General features: G+C 41.6%; 1 protein-coding gene across 1 annotated transcript in view; it reads left to right on the forward strand.

The window, feature by feature from the left end:
* Positions 1 to 1,006: 1,006 nt before the first annotated feature.
* Positions 1,007 to 15,782, forward strand: part of LOC145404283 (carbohydrate sulfotransferase 8-like) — an 18,081-nt gene continuing 3,305 nt past the window's right edge. The window contains exons 1-3 of the mRNA XM_080275804.1: positions 1,007 to 1,146; positions 9,835 to 9,889; positions 15,181 to 15,284. Coding sequence (XP_080131930.1) covers positions 1,007 to 1,146; positions 9,835 to 9,889; positions 15,181 to 15,284 — 299 coding nt within the window. The remainder of the gene's footprint in view (positions 1,147 to 9,834; positions 9,890 to 15,180; positions 15,285 to 15,782) is intronic.

The raw sequence follows: 15,782 nt of genomic DNA on the forward strand, positions 1-15,782 counted from the left end.
TTGGGGAGGGTTGTCGTCAGGAATGGCATCCGGCCATAAACCCAGCCAAAACTAAAATGGTAAATCAAATTATCACACCATGACAGCCTCGAGCTGTATAACGAAAACTGGTCTAACACATCGACCCCATATAGAAATGCGAAAAGATGTAAAATAAAGTGACTGCAAGAAATCTCACCGTATTGGTAAATTCATCGCGAGGCAGGTCTCTCGCTGAAATGTGACCTTTATGTCTTCGACTACAGTTTAGTGAGAAAGAAACGACTGTATAAATAGCTCCCTTCACACTCCTGGTATACTGATTTCAAAAGTGAAAATGCTTTCCCTGGTTCATCTCAATCCCGTACTCACGCCAGGAGTCAACATTTAGTGGAAGTAAAGGCCAAGCACAATAAGAACTGACATTCAGATGAAGGCTTGTTGTTCTTACTTAGAATCAGGATATAAATAAGATGGAGTAGTCAGAGTGTGCAAGACCCGCGCCCACTGTCTGGTCAAAAAATCAAACATTTGATTTTGCCATGTAACCTTTACTTTCAAAACTGACAGCTCTCAAAATCAGATTACTTCATTTTTGCCTGACAAATGAGGACGTGAAGGAGCGTTGTGGTGTGGATGTGGATGTGATAGGAAGCGTTAGGAAAAACACATTGTGGTGGTTTGGCCATGTGGAGAGGATGGAGGGTGAGAGACTGACGAAGAGAGTGTATGTGAGTGAGGTGGAGGGGGTAGAGGGAGGGGGAGGCCAAGGATACAGAATCCTGGCGCATCTCCACGGGGGTTTCCGCCTTTCAGGCTGAGCTGGTGCCACTCAAAGGCTCCTTGCGCCACGCCTATAGACATCGACATCTGCGAGTCGTTTTACACACTGACTCACTCTCCTCCCTTCAGTGCCTGGAGTCTCTCTCCCTCGTATCCCACCGGTTTTTACTCACCACTATCTATACTGTCTCTTGCCTCATCCAGTGGCGGGGCGGCTCAGTGACTTTTCACTGGGTCCCTGGGCATGTTGGGATTGGGGGATATTAACTGGCGGACACAACCGCACGTGCAGCTAGCATCCTCCCCGCTGTCACGTTTCCGTTCCACCCTTGTGCCTCCCGAGTTCTCTCGGTGGTGGCTAGCACCACGATCTACCTACACCAGGTCAGCCAGCCTGCCTCCCAAAATGAACCCAACCCGCGCAGTGACGTCACGCGCGGTCCACCTCACCACCAATCGCTCTCTCACCCTCATTCCACTCCTTCATTCTACGTCCTCGCTCATTTTGTATTATGTTCCCCACATTTAGTTATTATTTTCACTTAAATTTCTCGTGAAAGGCAATTAAGTCATCACTGATATTTAATTCACTTACAGTAGGATACATTTATCCAAATGCAGTGTACCATTATTATACCGATAGTTCTTATGGACAATACTAGTATAAATGTCACTCGTTTTTTCAGTACTTTCTTTCAAGTTTCAATACTTGTTACGCAAGAAATCAACCTCATCTTGTAACTTCTTTATTTTCATATGCGAATCTTCTTTGATTTTCTGCCAGTTTGTGCAGAGCGATATTACTTTATTATTTTCACTCTCTAGCAAAGTAGTTTCTTTACTGACGTCATGATCTGATCTTTGTTCACGTAACTGTTCATCTGCATTTACTGTGACTTGGGTATTTTGTGTCTCAGAGCTGATATAAGGCACACAGTCACTTGAGGTATGAACATGTAGTAACTCGGCTACTTTCCTCTTCAGACCTTGCTTCTCTACTCTTTCAGCTCTCTTGATAGCCACCTCTGTTGGACTTTGAGCTGAAGCAATAGAAATATTTACATTTTACTAGGTCTCTCCAACAATGATGTCAGCTGACTTATATAATATGACAAGTATAATGAAACTCTCTCTCTTTCTCTCTCTTAAATAATAATTAATGCTGTCATATATATTTGAGTAAAGGATTACGCTTTTTGTATCCATTGTCTTTGTTGTTGTTGTTGATATTATTATTATTATTATTATTATCGTTATTATTATTATTATTATTATTATTATTAGTAGTAGTAGTAGTAGTAGTAGTAGTAGTAGTGGTAGTAGTAGTAGTAGCAGTAGTAGTAGGTGTATCATCATTCTAATTCTTATTAATATTATTGCTATTACTATTACTGTTATCATTAAAATGGAGTATGCAATGTAATAATATAACTATGACTGTGTATACATTTTTCTTATTTATTCGGACATTAGGTCGGTATTAAGTGAAATTCTGCACCTCTTACTGTCTCCAGTGAAATAATTATTTATCGCTGACCACATTAATATTATAATAGCGTGTAACACCACCAACAACTAATACTATAATACTTACTCTTTGGGAGAAATAGTGAAGGCACAGCATCATCCTTGAGAAGTCGTTTATTTCTTAGACTCTCAATGCCAAGTAAACGACTTTTCGTATCATCAATATAATCGTCTTTTGTGAAGTGTACAGAACATATAACAGCATGTTGAGGATTGATATCATCTTGACGATGACACAAGTTGATCCACACACTCCTGAAATGCTCATCCTTCGGAAATCGGTAGTACCTTATGTTTTTCCCATCCACTGTACGCTGTTTGTTACTACAGCCAAATACTGCACACTGGCTAGGCATTATGAAAATAATCAGTCGACCACAAATTCCCTCTGGATGAATAACATGCCTTTTGAAACTCCACGTGCTCCATATGTACACTGTGCAAGGTACAAGGAAAGACTGAAATATAATTTCCCATTGTCCTGGGTCCTGACGTCCACACCGCATCTCACCTCACCTTTCTGGACCTCACGTGACGTCACACCCACCTGCGCGAGTTTGTCAGGCTGGCTGACCTGGTGTAGGTAGATCGTGGCTAGCACTATCTCCAGGCGTACTAAAGACGGCCATCAACTTTGTATTGCTGAGGGCTCACGTTCGGCCGTCTGGTATGCGACGGCCACATCATATTCTCCTCTTTCGGTACCGACTGGCCTACCTAATTACATCCTAGTCCGAATCCGGCGTCTCCACCTGGGCTTCCTGTGCTATCGCCAGGTTGCCGGCTTGGAGCCTGAACCGTGCCCCATTGCTATGCGCGGTGCACCGAACCCCTCTGCCATTACCTGCTCGACTGCCCGGCCACCGCCCTACTTCGTGTACAGACTAACGAGGGCTTTCCTCGTTCTGGCGATGATGTCTTTGATGCGGCTCGGCTCGTTGGCAGCGCGCCCTACCGAAGGCTTTTACACATTGTGCGGGATTACCGCCCTCCCCGCTAACTGCCTTTCACTCCATGTCTTTGTCCTAGGACATACTCCTTTGTTTTTTTTTTTTTTCCTGCTTTGTGGTCTTTTCTTATCCTGCTTTTCTCTGACGGGCTCTCACTTTGCCCGTGCCTCACCAAGTGTGGGTAAATATTTAACAACAACAACAACAAAGGCCAAGGATGAGATGGAGGGATGGAGTGGAGAGGTATATGAGAGAGGGGGGTGTGAGCTGGGAGCAGGGCAATGAAATGACGGGGACAGGGCAACGTGGAGGTGATTTGTTTGTGGCCATCCCTTACGGGATTAAGGCGTCTGACAATAGATAGATAGATAGATGTAAATCTTCCACCAAATTTGGTTGAAATCAGATTAAAACTGAGCTGACCTTGCCCTGTGAACTTAATTTTGATCTTTTTCTTTGACCTTGATGTTTGACTAAGTGGTCTCAAAATCGAATCCCTTTATATTTGCCTTACCTTAACACTTGCGTAAAGATTAGTCACAGTCGATTAAAGAATGTTTTGGTTGACCTTACCGTGTTGACCAGTGGCGATTCTAGGGATTTTTCAAGGGGGAAAAGGCCCACAAATTTCCCAATATTTATGGGTCAGTAAACATCCAGTAACCGGTATGTTTAGTGACAAGCTGCATCAGTACTCAGCTTTTTTTTTTTTTTTTAGTTGTCCACTGCGTTTCCTCAACCTGAGTGCTACCTCTATGCTCATGAGTACGAAATAACTGCTCATTAGTGTTAGCCCCTTGACCCTGAGCACCAGCCCACAGTCCCTCTTGATCTTACGGTTCTGTGAGCTTAATGTGAACAGGAGTATCAAGCTGTGAGCCCTTATGAGCAGACACTAGCCGGGGAAAATAACCATGACTGATCTAGACTGGCCTTCATACCCCGTAAAAAAAAAAAAAAAATGCAATAGACAATGGAAAATAAAGTTACTGTATACCTTAACTCACGTAATTGACTATATCTCGCTAAAACAGTCTTTGATGTCCTAAATGGGTACTGCCATACACTACACAGTAACTAGGAGTTATATGTGCTTTACGGAAGCAAATAAGTTCAGTATGAACATTCACATTATAGTATGTTTTTTATGTGCTGTACTACAGTTTAACCAAATCGGTCTTGCACATAAAAGAATCTTCGCACTTCCTCATAACCACAAAATATGCACTGTTGACATCCATTTAGGTAATTAAATAGCCTATAATGTTCTATCCTAAACCACCAAACGTTTTTTTTTATATTAGAAACATTCATTTTCCAGCAAAACCTAAGCTGTTCAACTTTAATCTGCCCCAGTCCACGACCACAATCGGACCATAAAAGACATATAGCTCACAGACATTGTGTTAAAGTACATCATTCTGTCAAATAATATATTGGCCTAATTATTCACATATAGAAGGATAAGTGCACGAGAGCATACTGACGAGGGAAGGGGTACAAACAACATACTTTTCCAGCAGTATGAAAACTATTTTCGCACATAACGAATGATCGAGTTTCTCTCTCTCTCTCTCTCTCTCTTGATACCAAAGAGTTGCCATTTATATGGACTTTTTGTAATTATTTCAGTTCTTGCTTTGCATTTTCTTTTATGGTCTTCATAGTATACCAGTTATTACAGAAAACGTTTATGGGGTAACTAAAATTTACACTAAAAGAATTCAGACCCCCTAGATTCTTTTCTGCTTTGTGTACCAACTTCATCACACATCTTGATGTACTCGAAGACATTCTCACCCTTCAACCCGACTTCCTTTCATTGTAATGCCCTGGCACTTTAGTAACGGCGTGCGACTCTGAGGCTGTTATTATCGTGCCCTGGTAACCTGTCATTCAAGAGTGCGTCTGATTTCGTGTATAATATGAGACCCATGTGATTCGTGTATATATTAGTATATAATAATATTCATGTATAATATATTAGTGAATAATAATGATTAGTGTATGATATGATACGAAATCGGACGCACTTTTGAATGGTATGATGCCAGGTACGATAATGACAACCTCAGAGTCGTGCGGCGCGACTATACGACAATGATGGGATATACAGTATATATATATATATATATATATATATATATATATATATATATATATATATATATATATATATATGCAATCCTGTGTGTGTGTGCGTGTGCATGTGTATGCTTGTGTGTGTGTGTGTGTGTGTGTGTGTGTGTGTGGTCCACACATCCACACATGAGGTACATGTGCATGTATTGTCCTAGTGCTGGGATTTTGGAAATTTTTTACTGCATATCGTTTTTGCGTATCTATCTACAGTACATGTGTATGTGACTATGTATATGTATCTACTTAGGGTGTATATGTACAGTATACATGTCTCCCTGTCTATGTATATAAGAATATATCGTATATACTGTATATTTGCATGTAGCATATGTATATGTATGCACGTCTGTACTCACACCCATATCTTTATCCTGTAGGCTACACGCATTATGTCTATGGTTACATGTGCGTGAATATATACATATATGTATAGATATATACGTATATGTATGCGTGCATTTGTGTCTCACTCTGCATACATGTACATACACCTACTGTATATTTATGTACCACTTTACTCATCTCAAAACATGTAATGATAATTTACAGTTACAACTTTGAACCATGTATGTGCCATTGTATCTTTGTTCATTATTGTGCTTATGACAGTTACTTCTGTGCCTTCAATACTCTAAGGTACCTTTTTTTTTTTTTTCACGCATCCTAATAGTGGTAGAGCATCGAACTCAGGACCAGGGGGGTCATAAGTTCGAGACACGCCCGGTAGCTGCCCTGCCGGGAGGGTAGAGCCCTCCTGTCATCTAGCAGGGCAATATGATATAATAAGGTCTGGCGCGGGCGACTATTTTTTTTTTTTTTTTTTTTTTTCTCTCCAAAGCTAAATAGAATCATCTGGAAGTAGCTAGAATAAAATAAGATTACACATCCTCTGAAGAAAGGGGATGATATATTGCCATGCTACTCCAGGTACAAGGTGTCCCATGAATTTTTTTAGAAAGTTCAGTAAGTTATTTAAGGGTTAACTGAGCAAAATGTGCCATAACACCTTAGTCCAACTTTCAGTGGTTACGGAGCTACAGTTACTGATGGCCCTGTGCGTGAAGTAAGAGGAAGACCATTTTTTCCCATAAGGTCATCATTAACTGCAGCTCAATGAGGTGAGAACTGAACCCATAGTGATATAGGACTTTTTACTCAAGATTCCCCCTGATATAGTCTGTTGAAGTTTCTAAAAAAAAAAAAAAAAAATGAGCACATATATGCCTAGTTGTCTGTATGAGGTGTTTCAAGATACTGTTAACACCAAGGCCCTGTGGTTTTCAGCTCAGTAATATAGCCTGGCATTTGCTGGGATAGAATACTTGAGTTGTCCCAAGCATGAGAGGGTGTAGCAATAAGAATGTGGGAGGAGGGACTCAGTTACTTGTACCTGAGGTCTCCCCTTTTGTCATGATCATCCCCTCACTGGATGTGGCATCAGGCAAGAGACGTAGATAAATTAATAGATAGATTAGCAACAATAGATAGGTAGACAGATAGAGACAGATAAACAGATATGATCCTTTCTGAGATATTAGGGGTATTAGGAGTTTAAGAATCTCCAGTGCCTAATATTCCTCCCTCTTTTTCTCTCCTTCCTACTTACTACCCCTCTCTCCTCCCCCCCTCCCTCCCTTCCCTCTACGCACCTTTTCTCCTCCTTCCACCATTCCTCTTCCCATCCTCGTTTTCTTTCATTTCCCTCTCTCCTCTCGCCATCCATTCTCCACCTCACCGTCTCCCATATTCAGCCTCTCTTCCCTCCCCAATCTCCTCTTCCCTCTCTCCTCTTCTCAATATTCCTCTTCTCTCCCCACCTACTGACTTTCTCTCCCCCTCCCAACCTCTTCACATTCCATCCTCTCCCCCTACACCATCCCTATTTTCTCTCTTCCCCTCCCTTCTCTCCCATCCCTACTTCCTCTCTTCCCTTCCCCTCTCTCCCATCCCTGCTGCATGCCACCTCCTAAACTCTTCCTCATTCAACTTTTGTAACTGGGTGGTTTGTACGAATGGAAATGGTTTGGTCAGATGGGTACAGTGAGTAATTCCTCGTCCTTTCCACCTCCTGCCTTTCTCCGTTCCCTCTCCTTTCTCGATTCTCTCCTCTTCCTCCTCCTTCCCTTCCTTCCCTTACTCGCATCCCCTCCTGGCCACTCGCCTGCTCCTCCATGCATCTCTCGCTCTCCCTCTCTCCCTCCCCTTCCCCTCCTTTATCTCGTTCTTTCATCCCCTTCCCCTCTCCTCCTTTCCCCTGTTCTTCCTGTCTTCCCTTTTCTCTCCCCCTCCCTTCCCCCTTTCTCCCCCTCTCCTTTCCCTCAGACCCTCTCATCCCTCCCTCCTCCCTTCCTCTCCTCCTTCCCCATACAGTCCTCGTCCCTCCCACCTTTACCTGGAGGGGGTGTCAGGCGCTCGTATACTCAGGGGGAACTTGGTCTACGCCCAGTGAAGAGTATACCTACAACACGGAGGAGGGAAAATACACTAAACAAAAGAATGTGGAAAGCCTTGGTACAAAATATTCTGATATGCTACTTATTTTTACGCATGTCATAGATTCAGTATCGTACGAGTAAAGTGAACTGCACTCCTATAACTTGGTATAAACATGCCATCTCTCGATCTTGAATGCTGAGTTGTAACACTATATTAACACTTTAGTATGGTGCTTATCACAGAGTTAAGCAAAGGATGTAGAGAGGTAGTTTTGTCTTTCTGCCTCTGATCCACGTGAAATAAGCAGCAAAAGAATGAAAAAAAAATCTGGTCTCTTTTTAAGGTATGACGAGTTCCTTGCCGTTATTATTATTGTTATTATTATTATTATTATTATTATTATTATTATTATGTGATACAAAGAGTTACGAAAAATACATTGAGGTGGTTTGACCATGCGGAGAGGATGGAGAGCGAGAGACAAATGAGGAGAGTGTATGTGAGTGAGGTAAAGGGGGGAAGAGGGAGGAGGAGACCGAGGATGAGATGGAGGGCGGGAGTGGAGCTATGAGAGGGGAGTGTGAGTTAGAGGGAGGGCAGCGAAATGGCAAGGAACAGGTCGACATGGAGGAGATTTTGTCTGTGGCCACCCTTTACGGGATTAAAGCGTTTGGCAATAGATAGAATATTACCACCTCCTTTTACCCCACGAGGGTGGACTGAGGTAGGATCCAGTGAGTCGAAAAAAAAAAAAAGTAGAATGCGATATTAATCAAAGTCCCAGATGGAAGAACCACACTCCCGTTCATTCACTGTTCTAGCCCCCGGAGTTCTGGCGTTGCTTTATAGGTCAAAACAAAAACAAACAAACAAAAAAACACTCCGCACGTAGCTTTACACACACACACACACACACACACACACACACATAAGAGAATCAATCCGACGGCTGCAAAGTTAACAAGGGGTGCCAAACCCTGGTCATACACCCCACACAAAATTCATCCAGTCACCTCGATCACTTGTCATACTTGCCTCGTTACCTCCTGTACGTCTTTCTCACACTTAATTATCATATCTATTCACCTTCTTCATTATTATTATTATCATTATTATTATTATTATTATTATTATTATTATTATTATTATTATTATTGCTGGTGCTGTTGTTAGGAATGACGAGGACTGAACAGTGCAATAACTCCTAATGTCTCTTTAACTCTTCCTGCAAAATTAAATGTACTGTACTTACACGAGGCAGTTGATCGTAAGTCTGTATGTGACGCCTGGTTCAGAATTTCAGCCGCAAGTCACGCTGTACTCCTCTGTATTATAGTTCAGGACCAGCCAATCTGGACCTCATCTTAGTACCGTCAGATCTTTCTGTTCATCTACAATGTTCGTAGGCATTCTACTGTGCGAGAACACCTGTGACTAGTATCCATGTCCCTTCATAACGCGGTTCACTTGTGACCTTGTATCTCCCATTACTCTCATCTAATCTGTTGGAATCGCCAGGGTACGGGTGCGGCGTGCGGAAAGGTGCGTGAGGATGGTGTGTGTGAAAGGAGCCTAGTGGTAGAGGTGATTATGATTTACTTTTTTGTATACGAGTATACATGTGCATCCCTGTGGTTTATATCCTCATCTTAAGAGAGCGAATGTGTTGTGCGCATTCATTCCCTCCTTTACTACTCCAGTACTATCCCTTTCTCCTTTATGTAATACATCTTACGAATGCCTCTGTATTTTATAACATAGAATATAACTTATTTTTATCAAAGGGTACGTGGCTACTCCCAAAAACCGCGGTGTGGCCACACCCACATATGTCCAGTCACTAACTGTACAGTAGGCTATGTAACTGTATTGGCTGAGAAGGTGCATGGCAAGACCCACCACCTTCTTTTGTTGTATTAGCGCTCCGTACCTTTTACAATAATAAATATTTCAATTCAGTTCAGTTCCGTCGCTCCGTGCAGCATCTGAGTTACTTCAAGTGTTTGTGTCATGACAGCTGGCAACTCGAGTGCAACTGTGTGTGGACATACACTATGCATGTACCTCCCAAGGTAATGCCAAGACTGCAAGTTAAGCGCTTTCGGCCCCTAAACACATTCACCTTTCTGTAGCACAAAATATTGATGCCCTGAAGTATTTAATCTACCGATATTCCGGAAATTAATATCAACATTTCAGCAATATTTTTGAAAGCGTTGGTATTTTATGGTGATTCTGGCATTTTGCTACAACATCCTAGTACCTTCTCATTTAACATTTCTCAGTAGCCTAAATACTGTATTACGTTTCTCAGTACATCTCTGTTTGCCGAAGGGTGTTTGTGTGGTAAGATTCACCACCTCATTTTGCTGTACGCTGAATGCATTTTGTAACCAATGACTGTATGTAACTATATTAGCTGAAGGAGGTGTGTGGCAATACCCATCGCCTGCTTTTGCTGTATCACAATGTACTCTGTATACCTTTACAACAGTAAGGTTTAAAGTTCAGCTCTTTCTATTATCGTCGTAGGCCTACTTCATATCAGTAACATGCAATAGAATATTTAGGTGTATTAGGCAAAATAAGTCGTTTAAAAAGAAGTCTTGGGAAATAATAAGAATAGGGCAGGAGGCATGGCAGCTTTTTCTTATTATTTTTCTTTTATGGCGCGTTTATATCCTCTTGCTTGTTACTTAGCCTATGGTATCTATATATAAGCATTAGAAGAATATATACAGCCTGAAAGAAAATACTGAGGTGGGATATTCAAACCACATCGCTAGGAATGAGATAAAAGTCTGCTAAACTGACGAGAATATCAGGAGGCCTTGCAACAGTGTGTAGCGACAACTGGTGTACTCAGTAGTGACGCCGACCTCCCCTCTCTCCTTCTCAAGCTAGCTTCGCAGTTGCTGGGGGTAGGACCTGCGCTGATCCACTGGCTTGAAGGGAAGGTGATCCGTTGACTGGAAGGGGAGAGTGATGGGTGATTCTGCATTCTCCTCGAGCGTTGGTGAAGGCCCGTTAAATTCAGACTGTTCCTTGGACAATACTGTTGAACTAACATTGATAACGCTGCTGATCAGTGAAAGTGCATTCTGTCCGAGTGATAATGAAGCCTCATGAAGTTCAGACTGTTCTTCAGACAATATTAAACTGACACATAATAGTTGCTGATCGGTGATCCCCTATTCTGCCCGAGTGATGGTGAAGTATCGTGAAACTCAGAGTGAATTTATTTATATATCTCAGCCCACCGACACACAACGGCTATGGCGTTATCAAATTGTGTCTCTTCCCCTGGACATTGATTCCCTCAGGTCCAGTCAGTGCGAGAATAAGGAAACCAGCCGGATGATAACACGAAAAGCAATCACGGTCAGGAGAATAGTATCACAACTGACAACTACGGCCAGTGGAGTAAGAACAATACTTCATCTTAAAGACGTCGTACGCATTAAAGAAAGATCACGTACTCAGAAAAATAATAGGCTAATAATAAAAAAGCTGAACTTAAGTCAAGATCATCGTGTTTCTGGTAAAATGAAATAGTCAGACACTAGGATACATCATATAATATTCCCCTTTGAGAGAACATCAGGGCTCGTGTACTTAATGACTAGCCTGTCAAAATGTAAAGCAATATATTCCCAAGTTGTGAGTCAGGGTTAACCGACTAAGTAAATGTTAGTGTATGGGCGAGTCCCCCATTCGCCCCTTCCCCCCGTCTCCTAGACTTTCCCAGCAACCTCTTCCCCCTCACTACCTCCCAGTTCCCCATCCCTTCCCGCCCCCTCCCCCTCACCTGCTAGCCAGTGTGATGCCAGGCACGACGAGATGCAGTGGGTTGAGGCGAGTCCTGCCCCCAGTCCTGCTCGCCCTCCTCATCATCAACCTTCTCCTCTTCCTCCTCCGCTCGAATCCAAGCGGCCCAGGTCCCTTCAGTCCTGTGAGTATCTACGAGATGGATATCATCATCATCATCATCATCATCATCCCCTTCTTCTTCTTCTCCCTTCATCTTCTACCTCATCATCATCATCATCATTATCTAATAGCTAATATATCAAGGCACCGAGGAGGCTATTATGATGAAATAGGTAACATAAAGGCACCGAAATTAATATAAAGGTGAAATTGGCAAAATATACAGTTAAGGAATGGGTTGTTAGAAAGTATCCTCAGGTGACGAGAATGGGACTTAGGAGGACTTCTAAAACTTTGTCCTTAACAATTTATATCATTTTTTACACCTTATTTTCTCCTCCATGCTTTGGGGGGAATTCCACTATAATCTAATCAGTTTCCATAGGGGGTAAGGGAGGCTACTATACCTAATTCCTTCAAAGCCAATAGTGTCTCCCGAAGCAGCAAAAGTAAAATAACACACAATCCATCAGCACTTACTTCTCTCTCTCTTTCTCAGGTATCTCTTCCCCGAGCTGTCATCTCATCGCGTACTCCAGACTCCTCTCCAACAGATACCGGGAATGTGAGGGAGACTGACGATGGGGAACTCCGTGAGACTGAGGTGAAGAGAAACTAGAGTTGAAGTTACATATCACTTCATTTAACGCTAATCATGTTCACGTGTACTTGCTGATATATAGTTCCTGCATACCTGTAACAACTCACTCCTGCTTGGTCTTCAGCGACAACGTTTCCCAGGATGTAAGGACTTTTGCTGGATGGTGAATAATCTGTGTAATTCTCGACTCCCGCTGCTGGCAGACCATTCAGCGAGCCTTTCTTATATCCCTACTTTCACTGCCCTTTTACACTTAATAAAAGCTCTCTGCTTCGTCCCCAGTGACTGTGTTCTACCGAGTGTTAGAGTGGTCGTGGATGGAAGGGTAACCGTAGGAAGAAAAGAAATGGAGAAAAAAGAGGGGGGGGGGGTTAGCATGCTCAGTCCAACGACACTTTTTTTTTTCTCATGACATTTCCTGACATTTTGATTCAGCTTAGGAAGAATTTTCGAACTGGAGAGGTTTGTGTAAGTTTTTCGTTAACTACCTCACAATTAGAGATTCATCATAAAGGTGAATATCATCTGGTGGTTGCCTGATAAAGATGAAAACTGTGTCATCCTCCTAAAGTGGTAAAAATGAAAGAATAGAAGCAATTAAAAAAATGTCAAGGATGTTCTCGCCATCTTTCCTAAAATATTTTTAACCCATTCCTTCACACCAGGTAATTCCTTTACATTTATTTTACTTTCCACTCCCGTTTGTCGATTTCTATGTAATTCCTTGTTTTTTTTTTTTTAACAGTTTGGGTCAATTTCACTGGCAGTACAGGGCTCATTAATTCAGTTTCCACATTACCCACTTCGAGGTATAGAGGGACGAGGCTAGGTAAATATAGAAGAGAATAAAAACAAACCAATAGGAGCAGAGTATGAGAACCGGTGTCAGTCGCACTTTCACCGGCTTTCAACTTCACTTTCTCCAGCTGTGTCGCAGCCACACGCTCCTTTCTCTAGCTTACTCACTCCTCCACCGCATTTGTGTGTGTGTGTGTGTGTGTGTGTGTGTGTGTGTGTGTGTGTGTGTGTGTGTGTGTGTGTGTGTGTGTGTGTTCTTACCTAATTGTTCTTACCTAATTGTATCTTAACAGGAATGAGTCAAGCTCGTACTGTCCCGTGTATTAAATCACTTTTATCATACATATCCTTAAATCTATGAGTTCTTTTGGCACACACTACTTCATTCGGTAATGCGTTCCACCGATCAGTTGCCCTATTTGGGAAACTGAATTTTCTAACGTCTTTATTACCTCTCTTTCTATGCAGTTTTTTTGTAGTGTCCTCTTGCTGATGCTTCCCCGTAGGTTATATACTCATTTATGTCCATTTTCTCTTTCCCTGAGACACATTTATATACCATAATCATGTCTCCTCTTTTCCTTCTCTCCTGTAGTGTTGGCAGATTTATTTTTTCTAGTTTTTCTCTAGAGCTAAGATCCGTTAAGCTTGGTATCCATCTTATAGCGGCCCTTTGAACTTTTTCAGTCTCCTCTTTGTGTTTCTTGAGATAAGGATTCCAGACTACTGGTATGTACATACTCCAGGTATGTTCCGTACCTTCTCACTGATGTGGTCAGCTGGAGATGGTCTGTTATTGATAATCACACCTAGGTCCTTCTCTCCTTCTGATATGTGTAGGGTTTTCCTTCCTAACTTAAAATCACAATCTGGTCTTTTTCCACTTTTACCAAACTTAATTACATGACACGTCCACACTTAATTCCATTTGCCATTTATCGCTCCATTCATGAAGCTTATTTAATTCTTCTTGTAGCTCTCTACAAGAGTCTGTGTTAGTAATTCTCCTTTGTATTTTTGCATCATCAGCAAACATATTTAGGTAGCTTTCATTTCGAATGCTACTATCTATGTCATTTATATACACTAAAAACATAATTGGTGCCAGCACTGAGCCCTGTGGAACTCCACTAGTCACTTCCCTCCATGATGAGTCATTTCCCCTTAGCACTGTTCTCATTTCCCATTTTCTGAGAAAATCTTGCATCCAACAGTACAGGTTGCCTTGGATTCCTCCTTGATGGTACGGTTTCCATAAGTCTTTGGTGCTGTACCCTGCCAAATGCTTTCTTGAAATCTAGATAGATACCGTCCACCCAGCCTTCTCTTTTCTGTAATGTTTCTGCAGCTCTGTCATAATAGCTTAATAGATTAGTAACACATGATTTTCGCTTTATAAAACCAGACTGCCTTTCTGTTATCATATTGTGTTCTTCTAGATGGTTTACCCAAACTTTTCATATCGGCTTTTCTAGTATGTTACTTGCAACACTGGTCAGTGATACTGGTTGGTAGTTGACTGTTTTATGCCTGTTCCCTCTCTTGAATAAGGGAACAATGTTTGCTCTCTTCCAAATATCATGTAGTTTACCTTGACCTAAGGATTCCTTGAATATTAAATATATTGGTCTATTTACCTCTTTTGCAAATTCATGTAGAATCCAACTTGAAATTTCGTCAGGACCATTTGCTTTTCCCTTGTCTAATTTAATTGAATCCTCCTGTACTTCTTTTTCTGATATTTGTATATCTGGTAAAACGTGTGGGCATGCATGTTCCATTTCATCTCTCTCAAAATTAATTTCTTTTGTAAAACTGATTGGACGTTTACATTTAATGTTTCACAAATATTTTTCTCTTGTGTATAGATGATCCTCTGGTCCTTAATGAACTGTATTTTATCTTTAACTTTGGTTTTGCTTCTGATGTGTGTGTGTGTGTGTGTGTGTGTGTGTGTGTGTGTGTGTGTGTGTGTGCACATAAACCGCTGTTTGTACACACCGCTTACGAAATTTTCATCACTTACCGCCACAGAAGAGACTGAATGAGCGTGTGGCAGTGCTAAGGGAGGGGTGTGGACGAGAGGAGGAGACCAGCAGGATTAGGGCTGAGACCTTGGATGAGACTGCCATGGCAAGGTCAGTGTGGACTACCTGATTGTGGCATCGCACTGAAGACAGGATGGGAATACTAAGGATGATACTTTTTTTAATGAGAATTTTGCTGTCCCTCTACGTATCTTCTACAATAAGCTAGATTGAGTTATCAGACTAATCACAAGCATGACCTTAACCTCCTTCTCCTTACTTTTCTATTGTAGGCTGTGGGTTCATTGGCAATCTTATTCTTTCATCTGTAAGACTTTTCATTGTTGTAGCTAACCTTCATGCACCATAAAACCTCCCAGCAAAGGACTTCAGTTGTTCATAAGAAGTACTGTTTTGTAAATTACTATATCTTAAGGTAAATCATACTGTCTTCTGGCCCTCATTAAAAAGATAATAATAATAATAATAATAATAATAATAATAATAATAATAACCTTTTTTAGCCCATTGAGAACATACTGCAGATAAAGTAGGTTAAACGTTGTATGTCAGTTTCAGTTGCAGTGCTAAGCTTCTTCCTGCCCATTG

Source organism: Coenobita brevimanus, chromosome 63 (genome assembly GCF_032717465.1).
Source record: "Coenobita brevimanus isolate Jiangsu-jjx chromosome 63, ASM3271746v2, whole genome shotgun sequence".
Classification (NCBI taxonomy): domain Eukaryota; kingdom Metazoa; phylum Arthropoda; class Malacostraca; order Decapoda; family Coenobitidae; genus Coenobita; species Coenobita brevimanus.